This window comes from Carassius gibelio, chromosome B14 (genome assembly GCF_023724105.1).
Source record: "Carassius gibelio isolate Cgi1373 ecotype wild population from Czech Republic chromosome B14, carGib1.2-hapl.c, whole genome shotgun sequence".
Classification (NCBI taxonomy): domain Eukaryota; kingdom Metazoa; phylum Chordata; class Actinopteri; order Cypriniformes; family Cyprinidae; genus Carassius; species Carassius gibelio.
In genome coordinates this window covers 16,968,005-16,994,131 of record NC_068409.1, presented here as the reverse complement: position 1 = coordinate 16,994,131, position 26,127 = coordinate 16,968,005, and the positions used below count along the sequence as shown (strand labels likewise).

General features: G+C 36.2%; 2 protein-coding genes across 4 annotated transcripts in view; both read right to left on the bottom strand.

Annotated features, from left to right (window-relative positions):
- Positions 1–24,311, bottom strand: part of LOC127971522 (GDNF family receptor alpha-4-like) — a 236,256-nt gene extending 211,945 nt beyond the window's left edge. Inside the window, exon 1 of the mRNA XM_052574589.1 lies at positions 24,261–24,311. The gene's annotated coding sequence lies outside the window, so the exon portion shown is untranslated. The remainder of the gene's footprint in view (positions 1–24,260) is intronic.
- LOC127971520 (gamma-aminobutyric acid receptor subunit beta-2-like) overlaps positions 1–24,318 on the bottom strand; it is a 41,679-nt gene extending 17,361 nt beyond the window's left edge. The window contains exons 1-4 of one of the 3 annotated variants that reach the window (XM_052574579.1): positions 21,925–22,188; positions 21,740–21,831; positions 21,113–21,180; positions 5,330–5,550 (exon numbers count right to left, since the gene is read on the bottom strand). In XM_052574579.1, coding sequence (XP_052430539.1) covers positions 5,330–5,550; positions 21,113–21,180; positions 21,740–21,831; positions 21,925–21,998 — 455 coding nt within the window. In that variant the 5' untranslated portion in view covers positions 21,999–22,188. Of the gene's footprint in view, positions 1–5,329; positions 5,551–21,112; positions 21,181–21,739; positions 21,832–21,924; positions 22,189–24,260 lie in introns of those variants that run through there. The other 2 variants (XM_052574578.1, XM_052574580.1) reach the window with 2 other exon arrangements.
- Between the last annotated feature and the right edge of the window lie 1,809 nt (positions 24,319–26,127).

The following is a 26,127-nucleotide window of genomic DNA, read 5'->3' as shown; positions in this document are numbered from 1 at the left end:
CTTTCTTCACCGAAACAACATTTGTGGTCGGGAAGTTTGTGTTTTGTGAAAGAAATTAATGCATTTATTCAGCAAGGATGCATTAAACATCAACAGTGACAGTAAAGACATTTATTATGTTACCAAAATTTGATGTAAAGATGCGATTAAACTTGCGCTTTAGATTTTTGTGCATTGCATTTTTTCGTCTCGTCAGCAATCCTCATCCCCGTCTTGTTCCCGGTCGTAAATCAGCATGCCAAAAACATGAATACTCCCGAGGTTCCACAATCACAACTCCACGGGAAACGCTGGAAGAACTGGGAGCTCTGGGAAATCGGGAAATCAGGCCAAGATGGCAGAGGTAAAACTAACAGGCTATTAATAGATGGCTACATCATCAGCGAAAGTCTCAGTGCATTTGAGTGTCTCAGAGACGGATGGATGAGAGAGTTGTTGGAAAGCTGAGGAGAGTTCGAGGTGGAAATACACCTTTATCCCTCTCTCTCTTATCATTGTTAACCCTTTCATCTTCTCCTACTCTTTCCATCTTTCTTTCACTGCATACAATACTATCTGTTTTCCAACTGATTAAACGCTACCGTTCCAAAGTCTGGGGTCAGCAAGATTAGTTTTTTTTAACAAATTAATGTTTTTATTCATCACGAATGCATACAATTGATCAGAAGTGCCAGAAAATACATTTTGCACGTAACAAAAGATTTATATTTCGAACAAATGCCGTTCTTTTGAACTTTCTATTCATCTGTGAATCGTGAAAAATAAAATCCATCAAGATTTCCACAAAAACATTTGGCTGCACGACTGTGTTTAACATTGATGATAATCAGAAATGTTTCTTGAGCAGTAAATCATCATATTATTCTGATTTCTGAAGATCATGTGACACTGAAGACTGGAGGAATGATGCTGAAAATACAGCGGAGCATCACAGAAATAAATTACACTTTAAAATACATTCACATAGAAAACTTATTTTTAAATTGTAATAATATTTTACTGTTTTTACTGTAGTGTTGATTAAAAATGCAGCCTTGGTGAGCAGAAGAGACTTATTTCAAACACATATATAATATCATATATATTTTGTTTGAAGAACATGTAATAACATGTAATTTCAGTTTGAAGTGTTGATGCTTTTAAATTAAAACTTGTAATAATGAACGTTATTTCATCAATTATTTTATTCAGTTATGGACTTGCTTTATACAATTATAATAAGTGCCACTAGACTTTTCCTTTAAGCACACATCACATCTGAATTATTTTGATATAAAGGACCAAAAACGAAACAAAACAAAAAAAACCTTAAAGCAATGACATCATATCCTGTCTTCGTCAGAGTGGGCTAATATGATTTCTTTGTCAGGTGTTATAATTGCCCCCAACCATTGCAATCACTCTGATTCCTATTTAATATGATATTACGATCTAGTTTTTCTCATTATAAACTATTTATTGCCAAAGACATGTTTAGTTTACTAAAAGATGGAAAGTATATTTGTAGCAGTCCTTGAGTTAGGCAGACTTTCCCCCTAGTCTCTCTATTCCTCTGCTCTCCGTCTCACTGTGACCTGCTGCTTACCGCTTGATTTGTATCCGCTTGAAGAGGGCTTGGCTCAATATATTAAGAGCAGAAGGAAGCTAGGCCTGACCCTCGCCGGTTTAGTGCCGCTTAACGCCTCTGGCAGCTTGTATCAGCTTGAAAAGGGTCTGAGGAATAAAAGTCGGAGCTGTTTACTCTCTAGTGCATTGAAGCCCACCAATGCCCAGATCTTCTCATCCACATGCATTCAAGAGCGTTCGCTTTACCAGCACACTAGACTTCATCTATCCATCTATCACTGGTGGGCAGCAGCGCTACGGTTTCCCCGCGCACCGCACAGGTTCATGTAAGGCTTGGGTACAGACCCCAAGGCAGCATGTGCACCTTTATTCCAAACGACCTTGTTTACTAAGGCTTGTGCTGCAACACATCACGCAGGGGTCTGACTAAATTACATTGTGATGGCGGCGAGAGGACGAGTTGAAAACACAGCAGCCAAAAAGGTTGTCCTGAACTGGATTTCGCACACTTAACTAGATTGTGATTTTATTTAATTTGTTTACCCTCGTGTTGTTTGGTCATTCTTGAGAGAACAACTGTACATTTTCATACTCATCCAAATGGTATGAAACTTGGTACACAAAAGAATCAGGGACATGATTCAAAAAGATTAAATGGTTTCGTTAAAAATTATTGCATTGGAAATGTAGTGGAACTAGTGGAAATGTTAGGTACTGCATCCAAACAAAATCTGACTGGAAGCAAATTTTTCGAGATATCAACCTCAAATTTGAAACAACTTCATTAGATGTATTGATTTGTCTTCCATGGCGGTTAGGAGTAAAACATATTTTGGAAAATATATATTACATATAAAATTTTAAAAATGTTGTGCATTTTTCATAATAAACTAATATAACTAAGTTTCACTTAAAAAAAATTTTCACTTCAGCAATTATGTGTATAATCCAAGTATAATCCTTTAACAAGATAAATCAGCAAGATTTACAATACTTTAAATTGGAAATTCCATTATCAGGTTTATGCTGAAAAACTATCCCATTATTATAAAAATTATAACTATTACAGAAATATAAATTAGTACCATAAAATTCCACAAAAAATACAAAATATCAAATAAAAATCAAACTAAAATATAGTAATTTTTTTCATTTTTGACCATTAGGCGAACAACAGACAAGTATAGCAACTGTTTCGAAAAATGGTCTCTATATGAAAATTGGCTTGGTGACATCATCAGCTGTGAAAAGTCATTTGAGTGGGCATACATATAACATGCATATACGGACTAGGAATGCACATCCAGAAAGTGTTTCTGAAAAGCATAGAATTAAAGCACCAAGGTCATGGGTTTGATTCACAGGAAATGAATGAACTAATAAAATGTGTACTTAGAATATAAATTGCTTTGGATAAAAGCATGTGCCAAATGCAATTTGTTTTTTTAATTACATCAAAAATGAAAATTAAATCAGTGTGCACACACACACAAGGAATGTGCATTAAAAAGTGAAAGCATAGCAATAAAATCACCAAGGCCATTTGTTCAGTTTCCATGGAAGGCATGAACTGATATAACATGTATAACTTGCTTTCGATAAAAAATGTTTGCCAAATGTAAAAAAAAAAAAATTAATGAAATCAAGCCAATCGACAGTATCAGACTTCAGAAATTTAGCAGTGATGCCTTTCCTGTCTAAGTTTTCCAGTTGTCGCGGTTATATTTACCTACCTTTACACAGAGAGATAGCACAGGAATGTGTGATTATTAAACAAAATACAATAATGGCAGCTATAAATAGAAGCTGACCTATTCTGCCCTTAGACATCTTCAAGTTGCTGGAAAAAAATAACACCAGCCAATGCATCACCTCCATATAATAGGCAACCTTTTCTGTAAATGAGAATTAATGATCATGTCTCAGTTTTATTGTTTGGCTCATCAACTGTAAATGAGAAGGTAAACAGAAGACCTCTTCTTCTCTCAGTCACTATGTCTAGTAATTTAGATGAGCTTAAGTCTATTATTTCCTAAATAAGTCAACTGCATTAAGACAGAAGTGGCCCTAAATGTGCTGTAACGCTTCTTAATCGGGTCTAGCACATAGCCTTGTTGAACACCTCATAATGCGTTCTTACCAAGTTATGCTGTGTGCTGAAATGCTGTGAATGCGACACATCACAACACAATAAGCTCATCACTGTTTGATCTGATTGACTGAATTTACACTAATTTCAGGAGTGAAGGCATTCAGGATTTCTATCAGTCCATATTTAACCATGGTTAATATTTGTAAAGATATGGTTGACACAATGCATTTTTAAAGTAGAACTACCATTATGAAAGTTAGCTATGGTTTAACTAGTAAAATGTTTTTTTTACATGGTGTTTACTTAGTAAGAGTGTAGTAACTTTGTGTTGTTTGTTGTTTTTGCAGATGGATTAACATTTGTATAACCACAGTTTCACTACAAATAAAACGGTTAAACTACGGTTTGTGTAGTAAAACCAAGGTTAATTTATGCTAACCATGGTTTAACTACTTTTTTTATGGTAGTATACATGGTGAATTTACATAAGGGTTATCACTGGATTGAATAATACAAAATTAAAGTTACTTTAGTTGATTTTAATTCAACATGCACGCTATGCGATAAAGAACGTTTCTTATATCTTTAAAAGCTCCAACCACTGAAATGTAAATTTGAAACTAAATGAATAAGAAAATGTCTTTGCTATACTAATATAAAATGTGTTGACATTAGTCCATTAAAAAAAGGACGACACAGACTGCTAAGCCGTAGCATGATTCACTTCTTGTATTATGACTCAGAAATTGTATTAAAGGCCTGTGTATTTTCATCTCCTGGCCGGCGTCCGTGTTATTGGTTGAAGTCTTTTAGGGGCAAGATAATCAGATCTACCTGCCTGTGCTAAATTGTCAGACTGGGCTCTCTCAGACAGCTATAGAAGAGTGCTGTTATTTTCCTCTTCTCCTGGTAATTGAGGAACATGCTTTGGCAGGCTTAGTGGAGCAGGGCACCCAAGGAACACGGACAACACACCCCCACTCATCAAAAACACACACATTTCCAAACCCCGAAAGCCCATCTTCCAACACTCTTTTATGTCAAACCGCAACAGAGCACAGATTTGCACTAAATTTCAGATGTCACATAAGAGAATGCTCTATTATTGCCTCCTCAACACATGCTCACACACACACACACACACAGACGCTGTCTCACATGCATAGGTCTCCTTTTGACAAAGTACGATGGCATTCCCGAAAGCAGTGTTCTGCAGGCCAGGTCACGGCGCTCTCACACATTCCCATCAATGTTTGATCATGTGCATTTAGTATTTCGCCTTTTGGGTCACATAAAAATAGCTTATGCAAATGGGCCTTTACATAATGAAGCGTTATAAATTATGTTTATTGATTTTGGTCGTCTTAACAACAGTGAATTATCTGCTGCAATGCAGATTTTTTAATTTTTAACCACTCTTCTGATAAGGACACTGCTGTCGGGCTGAGGAACAGAACGCACAATGTGCAGCTTTGGAATTAGCAACAACAATTTCATCCCTTCTAAACATAGACAGCGATGTTGAGTCATTTAATGCATCAGCAGCCAGGGAAAATAAAAACAGGCCTCTGAACACGTCGTGAATGCGTTATGTGGGTGGTGACAGAATGATGAGGGGAGTCAAACGTGATTAACGGTCGAAAACGACAATGATGACCTCACAGGACGCACCTTAATCCGTAGAGCACCGTGCCGTCGGGATGCAGGCGTATCATTCGGTTCTTGACCGTCACTCCGTGAACGAAGGATTTCTTATCGTTGAGGAAGTAGGTGTCAGGCACCCACAGCTGGTCAGCCACGCGGTTATCCAAGGTTAGATTCAGAGGGATCTCGGTGTACGACAAGCGCTTGTCTCGCCAAGCCTGCTGGAAATACATGGTGAGGGTGTAGTCCTAAAAACAAGAGGAACATTTGGAGAAGATGAGATCATGAAGACTTCTGAGAAACACAACAATCTTCCCAAAAGATTAAAAACCCAAAGAGTATCTCTCTCTGTACTCTTCCATCTCTATTTGACCCTAACTCTAGCACTCTCTATTCTAATTCTATTGTTTAACATGCTTTTAGACGCTATTTACTGCTTGTTTTCTCAACAAACAAAACAAATAACACTAGCTTTTCTAATCTTTTTGTATTCTATCTGCTTTCTTTATTAACAAAAGCAGTTAACAATAGCTTACTGTGTTCTTTTCTAATCTAATCTATCTGTTTTCTTTTTATTTATTATATAATTGAAACCTTGCTACATTGTTATAGCACTTGCATATCATCGCTCTTTTGTTGATTTCCATTGTCCTCCGTCGATTTGGATAAAAGCATCTGCTAAATGACTAAATGTAAATGTATTTGGGTTTTAACTTCATGTTCAATTTGATGTTTCCAGGAAGAAATATGGACCAAATCACATGATCAAAGTCTCATCAAGCTTATAAAATAAGAACTAATAATACAGTACCAAGAACATAAATGGTGTCTTTGATTCTTATTGAGCTGCTCTTATTAGCACTCGCCATCTTTCAGATCATTACTCAACAAATCCTCGTTAAACACTGCAGGTGGTGTTAGACTCGCAGATGCACCTTTTAATTTAACCCAGCTGAACGCTCACTAAAAACCTCCTCGCTCACAAATCACTCGAGTCATTACAAGTGCATTTCGATTCGGAAGTGACCATGAGTGATGATGTCCGAGCGTGAGATGTTTGCTCATGCGTTTCCAGCAGAGTTGCCAAATAACAAATAAGCATCCGCAGCTTCAAATACAAGCCCAATGATGATTTATTATCAGTAATATTATTTATGATCAATTATTTATTACAAATAACTGAGCCTGCAACATATTAAACTGAAACAACCCTTTTATCTGAAAAGCAAAAACATAAGTTATGTTACAAAAATCAGAATGTTGAGGAGCTGTGATCGTGATAGGCTGTTGTTGTCCGACTGACAGGTTGATCGGCCAATCACAGTGAAGCATCCGCTGATGTCACTGCTGAACACTATTACACTCTTACAAAATAAAGGTGCTTCATTATGCCATAAAAGAACCTTTTTGTCTAAATGGTTCTATAGAGAACCTTTAACATCTGAAGAACCTTTCTGTTACACAAAAGCTTCTTTGTGGCGAGACAAGGTTCCTCGGGTTATAAAAAGATAAGAAAGAGATGTTCTTTGTCTGAATGGTTCTACAAAAATGTGACCCTGGAGCACAAAACCAGTCTGAAGAGGTATATTTGTAGCAATAGACAACAATACATTGTATAGGACAAAATTATCGATTTTTTTTATTTTTTATGACAAAAATCATTAGGATATTAAGTTAAGATCATGTTCCATGAAGATATTTTGTAAGTTTCCTACCATAAATATATAAAAACTTAATTTTTGATTAGTACTATGCATTGCTAAGACTTTAATTTGAACTAAATTTAATTAAAAGGTGTTTTTCTCAATATTTAGATTATTTAAGCACTCTCAGATTACAGATTTTTAAATATCGTCCTAACAAACCATACATCAATGGAAATATTATTTACTGATATGAATAATGCATTAATCTCAATAAAAAAATTTTTAAAAAAAATGACCCTTACAACTGGTTTTGGGGTCTAGGGTTAAAAATGTTTTTTTCTATGGCATTGCTGTGAAGAACCTTTTAGGCACCTTTATTTTTAAGAGCGCAGTTTATAAAAAACATATTTTGTTTTTAATTCTGTACCTTCAGTTATTTTCTCATCTGAACTGTTTTTAAGCATCGCCTCCTGGGATGAAAAGCCCCTGATTTTATCGGGGGTTTGTTTTCGGGAGTGCTTTGGATGTGTTTATCAGCGTGGCCAGAGGATGACGGTTTTTTAGCCCCATATTTATCTCTCGTGCTTCTCCAGCGGTGACCTGCGAGGGAACTCTTAAAACTGCCAATCGCCTTCAGCCAAAAATAACTTGATAAAGTTACTCTCAGGTATTAAAGGACCAAACCTCCCTCTGAATGAAGAAAAAAAGAGCAGATGGAAGACCCAGCTGTGTCTCACACCGTCCTGCATGTGCACAGTCACACCACAGCGTGAGCAAACACACGCTAAACACACACCTGAACACACACACAGATCCCATACACAAATACAACCCCACTACTGTTACTGAAAAGCATTTAAAAATCTTTTCTACACTTATATGAATCCAAATTATTGATAGCCAAGATAAGACTACACTACCGGTCAAAATACTTAAAAAAAAATATTCTATTCATCAAGGCTGCATCTGATGCCTCGGGCGACAGAGTAACCTCAGCGCTCTTAAAGGGACAGTTCACCCAAAAATAAACATTTGTTGTTCATTTATTCACTCTTAGGCCATCCAAGATGTATGTGGCTTCAGTAGAAGAGTAAAAAAGATTTTTAACTTGTTGGTGGTGGTTCTTTAAATTCAATTTGATAGTTATTTCCACCTCTCAAAGTCAAAAAAAGCATCTAAAAAAACACGAATGAATCCCTGTGGCTCTTGATGATATATTGAGGACTTATGAAGTGAAACAAATGGTATGTGCAAGAAACTGAACATGTAATGCAGAGTCTTAGACAAATGGTTCAGAATCATTCTTTTAAGTGAACTATTTGATTCAATTAAACAAATCAGACTGAAGCATGTGAAGTTACTCGCTTCAAAACTTGTTTTCAGACGCCTGACTGTTACTCAGACTCAAAATAAGCCATGTCTGACTTACTTTCTGGTGTGCAACAAAACTGTTTAGTTACCGATTGTTCTCAAAACATCTTTGGTGTTCAGTGTTGGGAAGTAACTAGTTACATATAACTGTAATCGGTTACTGAGAAAAAATGTGTTTTTAAATTACAATTATTGCTTATGAAAATGTTAATGATTACAAATCTGAATTTTTCACACAGACATATTTAGCTGATTTCTTTCATTAATTGCACTAACTGCTCTAAAATATGAAACACCAATGTTTTCAGGAGTTTGGGACACAGCTATCGACACATAATTGTTTTATTTCATATTTGGGTTTATGCATATGCTTTATTTTTTTTTTTTTTTTTGATTAACCGTTTTTTTCCAAGGCATTGTTAGATGCCAGTGTTTTTTGTCATAGCTATGCAAATATTTAATTTCAACATCAGCATCATAGCTATTAAACTATTTCTTGTTATGACTTTAAACCTGTATTTAACCTCAGAATGATCTCAAAGTAAAACAAAGCGCTAAAGTCTGATTGTGTGGTGCCTGTGCTTTACAATTAAATTATTATAATCTTAATTCAAGTGTATCTTCAAAAATAATCAAATGTAATCGGTTACATTACTTTGAGTAACTGAAACAGTTACACTACTTGTTACATTTTCGATGTAATCTGTAACTTGTTACATTTTCAAAGTAACCTTTTCAACACTGTTATGTTCCCACATAAGAAAGAAACTTGTATAGGTTTGAATTGACATGAGGATGAGGAAATAATGCCAGTATTTTAAATGTATCTGTTTACTGAGACATTCTGAGAATAAACTCCAAATTGAAAGCTGATAAAAAGATGGATTTAAAAATATATAAAGACGGTATTTCACAAAAAGTGATATCAAAACCCATTAGTCACCCTCATGTCGTTCTAAACCTGTATCAGGTGCGATCCATTCGACCGAAAGTGAACTGCAAAGTGGACTTCACATATATTCCATCATCTTAAGTGCGATTCAGTCTGAAGGGAGCGAACATGTTCAGTTCAAAGGGCATCGAGAATAAGAGCACATCCATACATCACTTCACAGGAAGTGTAGAAGGACACATCCCTCCAGTACTCAGCTTGACTGTAATAAACAAAGTAAAATGATTTGAGGCTTCAGCATTTTCCTTCAGTTTAATTAGTCCCAGGTGTGATTTATACTCGCTTGTTGGCGGTTATAAAGTGCAATGGTTAAATAAGATAAAACACACATCTAATATATCTAAATTAAGATTATTTTATTATTAAACAATGCAACAGACATTTATCACCCAGTTTAGCAGAGCCAAATATGATACTTTGTATGCATTTAATTAATAACGCATGAATGTGTTATATACAGACATATATTGAATGAAAGCATGGAAACTTATCTGAATTTGCTGAATAAGCTTATTTTATCAACTTAAACAGATATCCCTTGCAAAAGGAGCAGAGAGCAGTGAACACTGGATAGGGACCCTGTCAAGTGTTCTTCGCAACTTTGTTTTCTTTTGAGGGAAACGAAACACGACGTTTTGAAGAATATTATAGAGTGTAAAATGAAGGTGGATGGACAAGGAGGGAGCTTTTAAGCTAGAAAAAGAAAAGAAAACACCTTATTAGTGATCCATGTGATTTGTGCACTATATTTAACGAAAATAAATGAGTTTTGTGTGACATGAAAAACACTTAAGTCACTTAAAAACGTATCTTCCACTACAGACATGAAAACTCATTCACATTTGAGGTAATGCATAAAAATAACGTTGAGTTATGTAATTAGATTACCTTTTCAAGTAATTTTTTCAACTAAATTAAAACATTACCTTTCTTAAATTAGCAATGCAAGTTGCTTGTTTGCCCTGTTATTCACCGATACCTCTCCTGTCACTATGTTGAGAGGGACAAAAACTTACGCAATAATTTATTCCATTAAAAATAACTATGCAATGCATTGAGTAACTTTCCCCAACACTGGCTATCACAGGTTTGACATCAGTGACGTCAAATGTCATGGAAAAGAGCAACATGAACATTTTACTAAATAACTATCTTTGCGTTCCATGTAAGAAAGAACATTAATGTTTGGAACAGCACAAGGCTGAACACAGCGTTGCAGTGGTGCAGTGAAATTTTACACTGATGTATCAGGGTTATTAATCACAAAGACAAAAAAATGGAAAAAAGCTGTCAGTAGATTAACATTTCTCGAAAAGGGGTTAAATATACTTTTATTTTGTGAGCGGCGTGTGGATGCCAGGGTACAGAATGTGGAACACCTGGGCTTGGAACTTTCCTCTTGGCTTCAGTGCCAAATGTGAGCATAATTACTATGGTCACAGATGGTAGCAGATGCCTCTTTGGGCTCTGTTTACTCTTCTTTGACATCAATAGATCTCAAACTGAGACGCAAACACACGGCTTCATGCAACCGAGTGGATTCATCACCGTTTTTCACTCTCTTACACTCTACTGCATTGATAATATATAATGGTTTATCGACAAATTAACACTTTTAAAACACATACTACCTGTTATTTTCCAATCAATTACTATGAAAGTGGATTTGAAGCTTTTAAGTTTAAAAAAAAAATAATGCATTGCACCTTAAAAGTATTTAGCTGCATAGAACACGAGCATTAAATTATTTAGGATTTATTGTGCTCCGTGCACAGAAGAAAGACAGCTCAACATGAAGGTGTGTAAAGAATGACAGAACTATGCCTTTAAAGCATGTTCTGCAAGAGCAAAAAAAGCCTGTGTTAGGTTGTGCAGTGTAATCATCGCTAACAGAGCTGGAATTTGCAAGTGCAAATTAATTTAATCAAGGACGGCTCTGAATCTGCAGCATAATTGTTCTAATTAAGGGGCGCATCGGTTATGAATTCTTTATGTGACATGAAAAATCGTCAAGTAAAGAAGTATGAGACACGAGAAGCTGTCTTTGTATGCAATGAAAGTCACTCTCACTGCGACTGACCGACTTTCTTCCACTGGCTTGAGCAAACCAACATTTAAAAATATCCTGTACATGTTTTTATGCCACCATGCTTTATCTTAACACAGACCAGGTTCTGTCAAAATGGAAAGAATTATTGGTAACACTTTAAAATAATGGTCCATTAGTTAATGTTTCTTAACTACTTTAGTTAACATGATCTAAGCAAGAACAATCCTTTAACAGCATTGATGTTCAACATTTACTAATGCATTATTCAAATCAAAAGTTGTGCTTGTTAGCATTAGTTAATGTACTGTGAATTAGCATGAACTAACAATTAATAACTGTATTTTCATTGACTAACATTAACAAAGATTAATAAATACAGGAATAAATGTATTGATCATTGTTTGTTCATGTTAATTAATGAATTAACTAACATTTTCTAATGGACCATTATTCTAAAGTGATTGTCTTGGAAGCATCAATTAGAAAGGAGTGAAAATTATAAATGAGAAATGGTGCAGGATTTACTTCCACCGATTACAAATAATTACAAAGAAATCACATAATATTAAATGTTTGGTTTTTTTAAAGGGAAAAAAAATGTAGTATTTTCCTGTTTTAAAAGTACTCTTATAATATACATTTTTGAAAATAATAATAATTTTACAATGTAGAAAATATTTTTATATATTAATATTTTTTTAATATTTTTATAATAATTGTTTTTCTTACAATAAATTGCATAACAGGGTAGAATCTTGAGCTCGATAAATTATTTTTAATCAAATATTTTGAGTTTTTTTTCTTCCTTTAGAACAATTAAAACTGTAAATGCCAGTTGTTTAATTATCAAGTACCATTTCTTTATAATATCTCATGTACAGGTCTTAAGAAGCAAGCAATAACTTGAATAACAGGGTTGAATTTCGTCCAACAGTGTTTATTTTTATTTTTTTGCCAGCATAAAAATATCACAATGGTCTGGTTGACACGGATGTTGTCAAAATTGCAAAAAATTGTTTGTGATAGTCTTGGGAGCTTTAATTATAAAGGAGCTTAATCATAAACAAATTAAAGAAAATGGTTTAGGATTCACAACCTTATATAAATTGCTATTACATTTCGCAAATTGTAAGTAACATTGAATTTAACGTGGAATTCTGAAACGGTAGCTTCTTGTAAAAAAAAAAAAGTGTCATTTCTTTTTGGAAGGAATCAAACTATATTTTCTGACAAAATGTGTTGCTTTACATAAATTGGTAGGAAAATGAAAATGCTGGCAGAAGAAAAACGAATCCAAAGTGACTGGTCCAGCAGAAAACCCAACAGATCCTTATTGAACGATCTACAGCGAAGCTGAGAAACAAGCTTACGCAAGCATGCTCTTCAGATCCATACATCATATTGAGATTGTGACAGCATGACACCACGTCATTTGTTGGGTCTCTCCCACGGAGCTGACACTCCTCCATTAAACCTGTCACAACCCAAATCCAGCACTCCTCACGTTCAGCAGACATCCATCTCCACAGCACACAACACAAGTCATGCTAAACGAACAAAAGACCATTGTCTTTTTCCAGGCACTTTCCAAGAATAGGGAACAGGGTAGTGCTTTTTTAAACAAATAGTCAATGAAAGAAAATGATGTTCTTCTAGCTCTGCATATTATACTAGCAGGGTGTTATGATTTATTTATTTGATATGAGGTTTGTAATTTTTGTAACCAAATATTTGATCCATTTAAAATAAAATTTAACATGCAAAATTAAACTGGTTTAATTGTGAGCTTGATCAATTCTTTCAAAACTGCTTTGTCTTTTTCATTTGTCTTTAGAAACACTGTTGTGGAAAGGTACTTTTAAACATAATGCATTACGATATTCTGTTATTCCCTTAAAGAAGTTACTAATCGTGTTACTTAATTTTTATGGAAAGCAATGCATAGTTTTGTGTTACGTTACGTTGTGTTCGTATGGACTGGACTTGCTTGTTTGTTTTTAATATAAAAAAGTTTTTGGCAAATGTAAAAAGAGAAACAATTGAGCATCAAACAGTCGGGATTGCATGAAGAATAGGACACAGCAGAAGAAAACTCAACACTCTTCAGCAATAAAAAAAATCATTTTTTTGTTAACATTATTTGATGTATTAACTAACATGATCGAACACATTTATTGAACTATTTGGTTACACTTTGTTTTAATAGTTGGAAGTTGCATTTAGCGATAATGATTCACCACTAACTATAGTAAAGTTTTAATAAATTTTAATAAATATTGTACAATTTAAAAATGATCATCCCTCCAAAACAGAGAAGACATCTGTCACACTTCTATGATTCAGTTGTTATGTAAAGAGGTTATTATAACACAATTCTACAATTCTTTAACACTTATATTAATGTTTAACTGAAGATTCTTTAAGATTTCTTAAGAAAAGTTTAGATGGCAATATCATTTTCTTCTCTTATATCTGTATACAGTGCAGCTCTGCTTTGTTTACAGTGGTAACCAAGGAAACGCTATTTTGCTGGTTCATAAGCGCCACCTGCTGTCAGAAAGTGAATTAGTGTCTCATTCAGACCTGCTGTTTTGGTTTCATGCAAATATGTTTTAGTAGCAAAAATAAATAAAAACAAAACCTAAAGTCAGACTATTCTGTTTTTGTTCTAAATCATAACCCTAAAAAACAACTGCTCGTGCAACATTTGTGAAGCATCTTTTTGTTTGGATCGTGGTTAAAATGCAATGGTTGCCTCTAATTTCAAATGCCTACATATATTTTTGTTTAAGGCCAGTTTGTTTGTAATAAAGCAAACAGCCAATAACTACACTTTCTTTTAAAAAATCTGTATCAGAATCAGCCAATTTGCTTGTAAAAATGAATAAATAAATCTGCTTCTGAATCCGCTATATGATCGGTGCACCCCTAATTAAAATAGAAGTATGATCTGGGATGTTTTTTCAATAGATTCTTCAATCGGTAGATCTTGTCTTTGATCTTGGGCTTAAAAAGGTTTGAGATTTAGAACAATGACCACATAGATGCATGTTGTTTATTTGTTAAATAACATGCTATTTTAATATTTTCGCCAACCAAATCTTGAGTAACAGGGTGGAATTGTCAAACTTAATGAATGCTGCAGAAATTGAGAAAATGGAAAAAGATTACATATTTTCCTTCCCATAATGCTTTATAAAGAATTCAGACCATAGATGCCACAATTTTAAGCAAAGATACATTTAGTGCTGTCAAACGATTAATCGCGATTAATCACATCCAAAATAAGTTTTTTTTACATATGTATGTGTGCTGTGAATATTTATTATATATATATATATATATATATATATATATATATATATATATATATATGCGCATGTATATATTTCAGAAAAAATATGTTGTTTATATATTAAATATGTATTTATCATATAAATTATATGAATATAAATACAGACATGTTAATACAAATAAATATTTTCAAAACACATACTGCATGTTTATAAATATACAAAGAACACACACACATATATTATGCAAACAGAGACTTTTATTTTGTATGCGATTAATCGTTTGACAGCAGTAGTAACAGAGTTGAATACAAAAAGTTTTACGATTAAATCGAGCTTCTTCCAAGCTAGTTTTCACACTGAAACATGGGATTCGTGCCTCTAATGCTTTAAATAAGTCATGAGGGACCAAAGTGTTTCTCTGCGTCCCTATCTGAGGAAAGAGTCAAATGAGGACGCGAGGAGATTGTGATGGAGAACGCTGATAACAGGGCACTTAACATCACCGCCGCCGTAGTCCCAGTGTCTCTCCAAATAAGAGAAACACTTCATTAATCGGTCGTGACAACGAAACCATGCGAAAGACTGGTTAAGCACAAGCCTCTGAAAATACTGTAGGTTATAAGAGAGATGGACTTCACACTGCTGATAGCATGACTGGTGCGATTAGCCTTTATTCCCAATGGAGCGGGGTTTTTTTACAGCTGCTTAAACACGTTTGATTCAACAGCCCATCGCAGGATGATATATTAACAGATTACATAAACCAAATCTGTCACATTAACTTCACTCAATCGAAGCTCATAACCGCAAGTGGCGTGATGAGGATGTTGATGACATGTTTGGAGATAAACGTTTGATGTGGAAGACGTGATTAAGTGGCAAAGTTTATTGCAATGTCAGACAGACTCCAAACGCCAGGTGTTTCAAATTAATCTACAACCGAGCGCCTCTTCGCAGAATTAGCTCGGGAATTAGACTTTAATGTTGTTATTTGATTAAACTTGCTAGGAAAACATTCTGTGTTTGATTTTTTAACATATAAGAGATACTAGCTAACTAGACCCACACAGGGTGATCAGGAGCTTGTGCAATGCTCATAATTACCAGACATGAAATGTTCATTAAATTAATAACTTATAGATCCCCTGTGTGTATCTCTGTTGTATTTTGTTTTTTTAATATGCTTTAAGACAAACCATCTGCAAATTCAACAGTCAGAGTATTTTCTGAATTGATAAAATATTGCCACTTGCAGTTGTGTAGCGTTTACTACTACTAATGTAAAATGTAAATCTGTCATCATTTATCAAGTCGTTCCAAACCCGTACGAGTTTATTTATTTTGTTTAATGGTGAAAGAAGATAATTTAAACAATGTTGGTAACTAAACAGTTATTAACTTACATACAGTTGAGCCCAAATTATTAATTATATTTAAATCACAAAATAAATGCTCGTTGCACAACAGCACACATCTTAAAAAAAAAGAAAAAATTAATGATAAAAAAAATTATATTCTAGGAATTGCAAGATGATCATCACACTTGGGGGTCCTTAGCATAAAAAAAAAAAATAATATATATATATATATATATATATATATATATATATATATATATATATATATATATATATATATATATATATATATATAAAAATTGTATTAGTCATCATTATGCAAACACGCACACATATATATACCAGAGACACAACACAGCAAAATATTAGCTTAAAGGCTTCAGGTAAGCAGTTAAATAAATGCTAGCAACATCAGACCAATCAGAATTCAGTATGCAAATGATTGTAACAAAAAGACCAATTGCAATTCAGTAAGCAACTCACTGCATTCTCTAAATACATCAAGTTTAATCTTAACTGTCTCAGACAAAGTCGTGCTACACGTGCACACACGGGTCGTGCTGAATTAACAGCAGAAATTAGCAGAGGCCTAAACCATGATAAGTTTCTCGGTAGAGTGAGATGTGCCGCAGATCTCGTCAGTGTATGAGATTATAATACAAGCTGCTGCTGTCTGAGAGAACATCATGTGACACATCCGTGCTCCTCTCTGTCGGTCTGTAAGCACACGGCACGACGCTACGAACGAGAGAACCCATCAAAACACAAACCTGCAGCCTTGCCTCAAACATGGAAACAGACCCCGCCGTTTCAGAGGAGGCTGGTGTTGTCATAGCAACAAAAAGTAAAAATAACACTAAATAACACACTGTTTATCAGCCCCGAATTGAATAAAACAGACACTAGCCAGAAATGAGCCACAATTACACACACTAGTACTAATTAAGTCGAGCGATCTAATTGAGTCTAAATTTGTCTTTTCATCCATTTGTTATTTCGCAGGCTATCATTGCACGGCCCTGCCTCTTATTCATGTTAGCAATTAATGCTTGTCAGGATAATGATACATATAAGGGCAATGTTTCCGCCCTGGTAATTATTTAGCCCGTGAGCTAACACAAGTCTGCTCCTATCTTTTTCTTTGAAGTGACTGTTATGTTTAGAGAAAAACCTCCATCCCGGACGCAAACAAAGGGCATCGCGAGCCTCATTTACACAGAGATGCACGGATCACAAGCAGAACGGTCAGAATACGGTATTATCCCGTTTATTTTACACTATCTCAAAACTCAAATGTGACCCATAAAACCAGCCATTTTTAGAAAGTGTGACTTAAGCGACATCTGAAAGATGAATAAATAAGCTTTCCATTGATGTATGGTTTTTTATGAGGACAATATTTAGTTGAAATCTGGAATCTGAGGATGCAAACCAATCTAAATACTGAGAAAATCACTTTTAAAGTTGTCCAAATTGAATTCTTAGCAATGCATGTTACTAATATATATATATTTATCGTAGGACGTTTACAAAATATCTTCATGGAACACGATCCTTACTTAATATCCTAATGATTTTTGGCATAAAAGAAAAATTTATCATTTGTACCCATACAACGGCTATTGCTACTAATACACCTGTGATACCTCTGACTGTTTTTGTGCTCCAGGGTCACACATGAGTCATCAGAAAGCGCCCCGTGCTCCTGCGTTTGCCTCTTCTCCAAAAATAGTCTGCATTTTAATGTCAAGCAATGAAAACGCAACTGGCCTAAAGATTTGCATTGCCAAACAACACAGGTGACCTTTGGTGGAGGCTTCTTTGGCCACGTTTCAACCGCAGCGCACGCTCTTGTTTACACGCGTGTGAAATGGCAGGCAGGAGGAGATGGAGAGGAGAGAGCTGCTTCGCTTTAAAACACAGCGCTGGAAGCATTTACGCCTCGCAAAGACACCTGGGGCATCAGTGGCGCTCCTAATGGAGAGATCGTACATCTGTCTGAGACGCAGGCATCGCGCCGGACTAATGAGAGAGTAAACTGGTACAAGAGAGAATGAGGCGTGATGCATGCTGGCTTTGAATGGACATCTCAGATACTAATGGCTGCAAATCTCCCAGATCGACCCTGTTAACCCTGAGGATAGTGGAGGATCCCGTCGACGTCGAGCTCGGCCAAGATCCAATTTTGCTGGAGCTGCAGAAAACAAAGATTTTCCTCTTTTCTCCCCAACTCTTCGGGATTCCAGAGCTCAAGCGTGATCTATAAAGGTAGTTTGTATGCACTGCACAAGTATTGAGCATCCGTCCATGAGGTCCGTCCGCCTGGAAAACGCTTGGTTTTGAGCACTGAATATCCATGGTTTTCCATGATTGGTAAACGGAAAGTTAAAAAAGGTGCTCAATGTTCAGAAAATGTGACGATCATCATCATTGCAAGGTCAAAATAAAATCAAAAAGAGCCGTTTTATTTTGTAAATGTTGAATTTTCAATGAGGTTTGCAAATAAGTAAATGTTATAGCATCAAAAAAAATTGCATAAATAATTTATTAGTTGTAGTTTGGGACCAACTAGTTCTTGGTTATATTTTATTGTCCTTATTTAGGTTTATTTATTTATTTATTTTTTTGTCATTCTGTAGTAAAATAACATTGTTGACAAGGTTGAAGGTCAAGATATGAATAATCCAAATGTTGTATGATTTTGATGGTAGAGTAAAGTTTAAAAGGTCTTAAAAAATGGAGCTTAAGAAATATTTTAAAGTCGAGGATAAAACAATTTATGTTCACTGTCAGAAATTCCCATAATATTTTAGGATTTTATTCATTTAAATTACTTCTCCAAGCAATCTCGTGTCCATGGGGAATCATGACCTTGGCTCAGAGATGCTCACAAGTCTCTGAGCTAGAGTCCAAGTCAAGTCTCAAGTCTCTGAGCTAGAGTCCAAGTCAAGTCTCAAGTCTCTGAGCTAGAGTCCAAGTCAAGTCTCAAGTCTCTGAGCTAGAGTCCAAGTCAAGTCTCAAGTCTCTTTATTATATTAAGTCTCTGGTTATAATAAATGTTGCATCACGTACAGCGACCCATCCAAGCTGCTTAGAACACTGCATAGCTATATATAAGGAATTCAAAGCATGTAATATGTTATTATGACAACTCTATCTATTAGCATACAATATCAACTTTGATTTTGGTATATAATCAGTGTAAACAGGCTATTGCAACATGACAAAAACACCAAGAATGCTTTACTTTAAAGTTAATATCTGTATTTTGCATTTATGGATTCAGTAATGGCCTTCTGTCTGTCCTGGCTGTATAGCTGCACACCTCTTGTCTGGCTTTAGAATGAACAAAGCTACGCTGACTTATGTTATTCATACAATACCTACTCACAAATAAACATCAAAAACAAAGCCGGCTGCAATGAATTTCTGTGCAAAACCGCTTTTACTACAAACACTTCCACACAAGAACATTGTTATCACACAAGAACATTTTGATAGAGAACCAAAAATATTTAAAGTAGATAAAATTAAGAATAAATAAAATGGAAATGTCTACATACTATTACTACTGTAAACTTTGCAAATAGGACATCAGCCCCTTCAAGTCAATGAACAATAACAAAGTGGGCTGCAATGAATATCTGTGCAAAACGTCATGGCTCCGCTCCTACCCAATGACAGAGGCATGCAGGTTTTTTTCCACTGGAGTACTCACGTGAAGGATGCGCGCAGAACTAATAACTAATATCATCACGCTATAAAGGGTTGGCCTGCGCTGGGTGCGCCCCTCCCCCTATAACTGTTCTGTCTCGCGGAGGAGCTCATTTGTGTGCATCTGTGTGAAACACGCGCTCTGAAACACGCATAGGAAAAAAGAGCGACAGAAAGAACGGCTCCCCTCCAGCCGTGACTCGGCTCCCATCGTTCATGTTTATGAGCCGTTCAAAAGAATCGGTTCGTTCGCGAACGTCACAACTCTAACAGCGAGCTCATCTGACGTTTACTAAAAATTAACATTGTTCACGAGTCCCGGAGCTCGAGTCCGAGTCGAGTCTGAAGTCTTTCGAGGACGAGTCTCAAGTCGAGTCTGAAGTCACTGTTTGTGCGACTTAAGTCGCACTCGAGTCCGAATCTCAAACTCGAGTCCCCATCTCTGCCTTGGCTGTCATATTCAAATGATTTTTTTCCCCGAAGCCCTGGTTCAAGAACCAAATCCAGGATAAACAGGTAAGACCATTCTCACAATTAAAGGTTTCATGAACTATAATGAAACAACATTGCTTCGGACCATATGCGAGCATGCAGCAGCAGCACCTACAGTGCTATAAATATCCGTGTGAACTCAATCTGCAAACGAGGCATGCTTTTGTTTTTTCCACTCAGAGCAGTGAAGAAAACGCAGAGCTCCTGGCACAGCCCTCTTCACCTTAAAAGGAGCGACTGGGAAATGAATTGAAAACAAACTCCATCGCCCCCACTGAAATGATAAAGCTGCAATGAGTACGAGCCATAAATCTTTAATTTCACAGCCATACATATTCCCCTGCAATTACAGCTGCGCCGCGCGCCGCGTCCGACAGAGGGCGCGCTCACGCGAGATCAACTTTTAGCGGTGCCTATCAACAATATGTTGCTTTGCATCACAGTTTACCATCTGAGCATTTTTAAAAAGAATATGCATTTATAAAAATCTCGATAGATACTGTTTATAGTCGTGCATCTCCCAAAACCCCTCTCTTTTGACAAATAAACGCGTGATTCTGTCAGCGTACGCGTCACGCGCCGTCTTTCTCCTTGAGAGGGCAAAGCTCACCTTGAGCTAGCCTAGATTTGCAGTTAAACCCAAGTCACAGGGTAGAAATGTGCGTCCACGAACGTGCTCGTTTCTCGGTGGCACATAAAACACAGCGTGAGACATGGGGAGCGCGTGCGGGTGCGCGTGCGAGTGCGCCAGTGCGCGTGTGTTTTGAATTCAAATGTCAGCTGCGAAATGCAGAGCAGATACCGCAGCATGCCAATGAACTTCAGCGGCTTCACGTGTAATCATCATGTGTGTGAGAGCCACATCAGCTGGTGCGTCTCAAGTTGTGCATAACGACACATAATGGAAAACTGTTACATGCAACATACATACCATGTTTACTTCGGAGACCATGTCTATGCTGGATATGTCTATATTCATCCCTACCGCTACCGGAGCGCCTAATGGAGAGAAAGGAAAACATTATTAAAAGGGAAATTGTATGCACTGCATGCATATACCCAAACTTGTACGTGCAGGTGGCAAAATGACACTAAATATAATTATATATATATGAAACTGCATGCATTATATGCATATGAAACACCAACACCCCAAATTCACGTGGCATTGCGCATGAAACTGTTGATTTGTTACAAGCACCGGAGGTGCAGCATGACTGACAAACGCGTCCTTCTATCAATAACAGCTTGAGCATCTTTCTGTGATGGACTCGTATGCGTGCATCAAATGAGATTTTAAAAGCATGCCATTTTATTTGCTGTCATGATGCAACAAAAGTTGCGCTGCAAATTGAATTGATCCCCAAGTTAGCGTCCCTCTCTGGGAAAAGATGAAAATCGGTAAATAAGCGTGCGTTCATTTTTCTCAAGCATTATTGACATGCACGCCTGATCAGAGACTGGGGTGAATGAACAAGGTTTGCATGAGTAATTGGGCATGTTAGTGCGCGTGACAATCCAAAATGCAACAATTATACGAATTTTACTCATGCATTACCTCCGAAATCTGGCCTCAGCCGAATGTCGTATCCTTTCATGAGTCTGTCCACGGTGTCTTTGACCACCGGCATATTGCTCGGGTCTCTGCTACTGCAATAATATCACGAGATGTACGTAAATTCCTCTTACATCCCCAAAAAACATCATTTTCTTTTCTGAAACGCCACAAAAACGCAACCCTACCTTTGCGCGCACGCCACGACCGCGATCAGCGGACATAACAGGAAGATGTGTGGGGTTTTTCCGATACTCTCCATCGCAACAGTTTTGATGGGCTTTTGGATGTGGTGATGAAGACAGCGCACATCCAACTTACTGAAGCCAGTGCAGCGAAGGCAATGAGCTGCGCATGCGCACACGCAGCTCCAGATCAAAGAGCAGCTCCCGATGATGCTGGATGAGCTGTTTCCATTGCGGGGGAAAAATTAAAGGGACGACTGAATAAACCAAGTCGAGAAGAAGAAGACATCAGGTGATCTTCATGCAGCATTTTTAGTCCTGTGTGTGAATGTGGAACTTGGAAGAAGACACGATGGGGTTTAGTAGCGAACTTCGGGTATCCGATCATAGTCATTAACATGTGCTGTAAGCAGGGGCGGATGCAGTTTGCATCGACATGTAATTAAGAACATTATAAAATGTTCAGTGCTATCATCAGTATGTCAATTTATTATAAGAAACACAAGATTTTAACAGACATTTCCAGCTGGGGAGACTCCAGATTTTCTACAGTTTAGTGTTAATCATCATCTAACTCAACCAGTCAAGAGCTACATTTAGCCTTAGATGTTATATGAATATGGTCCCTGATGCATAGGTTTTATTAGCTGACAATAATCATAAATAAATAAACATTATAGGCACAAATACAAATGTACTTTTAGAAATTGTTTTTGAAAAATATGGTGTTTAAATTAAAACTTCTATGAAAACTTGTGTGATATTCCTTTAAAATAATGTTTTAGTATATCTTTTTTTAAGTATATTTTACTAAGCAATTTCTTACATTATTTCTTTGGTTACAACCCACCAAAATAAAAGTTTGGTCTAACTCAGAGTTTCTGTGTTTTTTAATTAACTATTATTATTAGCTAATAGGCCTACTTGACGTATAGCATACTCTACTGTGCAATAGTACTATATTTGTTTGTTTGTTATTTGTTTGTATGTTTGAATTTCTTCAAGTTATATAAAAATTTTATTTTGACAAGTCGTCTTAAAGACACTGCCATTTCTGTCAGTCTGTGTATACGATACGAATGAATGAATGACGATAGTTTTATCAAATGAAATAGTGAAATCCTCTCATAGCGCGCTGACGTGCACATGTGCAGCCTACATCATGTGTTAATATAGTGAAGAGCTGAAAACACCACGCGTGCTTCAGTGTGTGTGTGTGTGTGTGTGTGTGAGACCTGTATAACAACACCTTCAGGGCCACTGGCCAAATGTGTAAAAACCATGGGTAATTTCCGTAAGGGAACCTGAGAAAAAAAAAAAAAAAAAAAAAAAACCTTTCACAGGAATGTGCCTGAAAGTGATAAACGGGCCTCATTTTTATCTAAATGATTTATACTTTATTTTAATATATATTAAAAATGTATAAGGTGTGCATTTTAATTTACACCTAAATGAACACATTACAATAGTTTTATGACTGCAAGTCTTTCTCCTCAAATGCTACTGAGCTTCAAATTTTCAAATTCAAATTTGAGCCCTTGTGAAAGAGTAGCATAATTTACATGTGATTTACAGATTATTTTAATAAATAAACATTTAATTCAATTGTGCATTATAGCTGACACCTACATGAACAATCACAGTTGTTTTTATGACTATAAGTCATTCTCCTCAAATGCTACTGATGTTAGAAAAGTGTATACCAATATCGCATGTAACTTTAGAGACGGTCCCTAAATTTGAGACTCGTCCAACGTCAAGCCAACTATGTCTGTTTTTTTTTTTACTTTTAGTTTTCTTTAATCTTCGCTGGATTGATGATACTGTACCCGGGTATAGATGTTCATCCATCAATTATGAACATTCAGCAGCAAACATGAGGTGCGAGCGGTCGCGAGGAACATGGGATGGTGCCCCCTCTGGGAGTTGGTGCCCTAGGCAGATTACTCTGCGTGTAGGGAGCGACGGTACTGAACACCTTTAATATTGCAGACACTAGTCCATATCAAGATTTGATTAAATGCTTTGCTCTACTTTTGATTTATTCATTCAAAAATGGCCGAATTCCGTGACGTTCTGCTTTATACAGCAAGTTCCATTTCCGCGAATCAACCCCTGTCCCTTTTCAAACACAAACGGGGTGAATTTATGAATGAAAGTGTGAAAGTTAGTTCTGACACAAAACGAAGTTGTTACGTATCCTCACGCTTTTTAAAAGTGGGTAAAGTATCACTCTTTTATCACTCACTAGACTCCACTAGTTATATATATCATCTCAAAGTCTGTGCTTTCATTAAAGCTTCATTTATTGATAGATAGATAATACATTTTTACCTAACCTTTCCTCCTGAGTCTCAGGCCGGTGACACACTGGCTGCGTGTCTTGAGTGTGGCGGCTGCTTCGCATTTTCTGTGTTTTTATACAGTCTGGTCTTAACATGCCAGAATCGTGCCTGACGCGGCGCTGGCGCGCTGCTGCTGCTGTAGGTGACATAGAGGGAGACTGTCGACAGACCAGGATTTTGTTTCTATTTTATTTTTTTAATTACATTTATATCTGAATATGTGTCAGAGTTCGGAGCGGGTTCGCGAATCATTTGAGTCACTTTGGGGATCGCAAATCATTGGAATCAGTTCGGGAGTTCGGAGTGGCTTCGCGGATCATTTGAATCAATTCGGGAGTTCGTAGCGGGTTTGCGAATCATTTGAGTCAGTTTAGGGATCGCGAATCATTGGAATCAGTTCGGGAGTTCGTAGCGAGATCGCAAATCATTTGAATCAGTTCGGGAGTTCGTAGCGGGATCGCGAATCATTTGAGTCAGTTTGGGGATCGCAAATCATTTGAATCAGTTCGGGAGTTCAAAACGGCTTCGCGGATCATTTGAATCAATTTGGGAGTTCGGAGCGGGATCACGAATCACGAAAGATTCGCGCTCATAAATTTTCAAATTGCCCATTATTTTAGTCCGTCTTCCCAATATTTTTTATAATCTCTTAAAAGATTATTTTGTCAATTTTAAACAGATAAACAGTATTTATAATGACCTCAAAACCAATTAAATGTAACTAAAAACTACAAAATGTAGGTTATAAAGATAAAAGAACGTGTACAATTCTGTGCCATAAGTGGCACCAAATTTAAAAAGAATCTCTGATTACACTTTATTTTAATGTGTCCTTGTTATATTATATGTATACATTTAAGTACTGCATAATATTGATTTACTATGGTTAGGGTTTGGCTTTTAGGGTTACCTGCATTTACAGTCAATCCAATATTTATTCAGCATCATTTTTTTATTCGCTATAGTTTAGAAAATTGTAATAAAATATGACAAGAATTCAGAATTAAACTCTGTCAGATCAAATTCAGGTATCACTATTTTAAGGTGTGGATAATTTTGGCAGTGTTCACAAAAAAAGGGTGCTCAAATCAATGAGGTCTGTGATCAGTACAAGACCTTTCAAGCAGTGGTGGACAGTAACGGAGTAGCTTTACTTCGTTACTGTACTTAAGTACATTTTTCAAGTATCTGTACTTTACTTGAGTAATTTTATTTTGAGTAACTTTTACTTTTACTTCACTACATTCCGAAGCATAAAATCGTACTTTTTACTTCACTACATTTCATAAAACATATCGTTACTCCCTATAATATATCACGTGCTCCGACACGCAGAAGCGGTGTCTGATTCATCATGAACGAACTGAGTCTTTTCAAAATAAACTTTTAAATCGGATCGTGAATCGCACCAAATGATTTGTTTACGAATTAGAATGATCCGATTGCAGCTGTTCTGGAGTCGACCACTCACTGATTCAAATGAACCGTTAAGTGCGAGTCTACAGAAGTAAGAACCGGGAGATCTTGTGAGCGCGCGTGCATCTGATGTTGCTAAAAGTAAGTTATTAATGTCGAAATATTGGATTAATTATTGTAACTGAAAATCATATTTAGGTCAAAATTTTCAGTTGTTTGGGAACTAAATCCGTTGTAAAGAGTGATCTGTTTAAGCCCACTGAAATGCTCGAGTGCAGACACATCAATTTTAGGTAAAAAAAAAAAATAAATAACACAGATTAAATACAATAACTCGTGCACGTTCAAATTCCCCGCTGCCATAATGTTAACAGTTTTATTAAAATGTCCTATGTGACGTCTGTTTTTATATTGTTTATCAACAGTAACGTTATACATATGTATA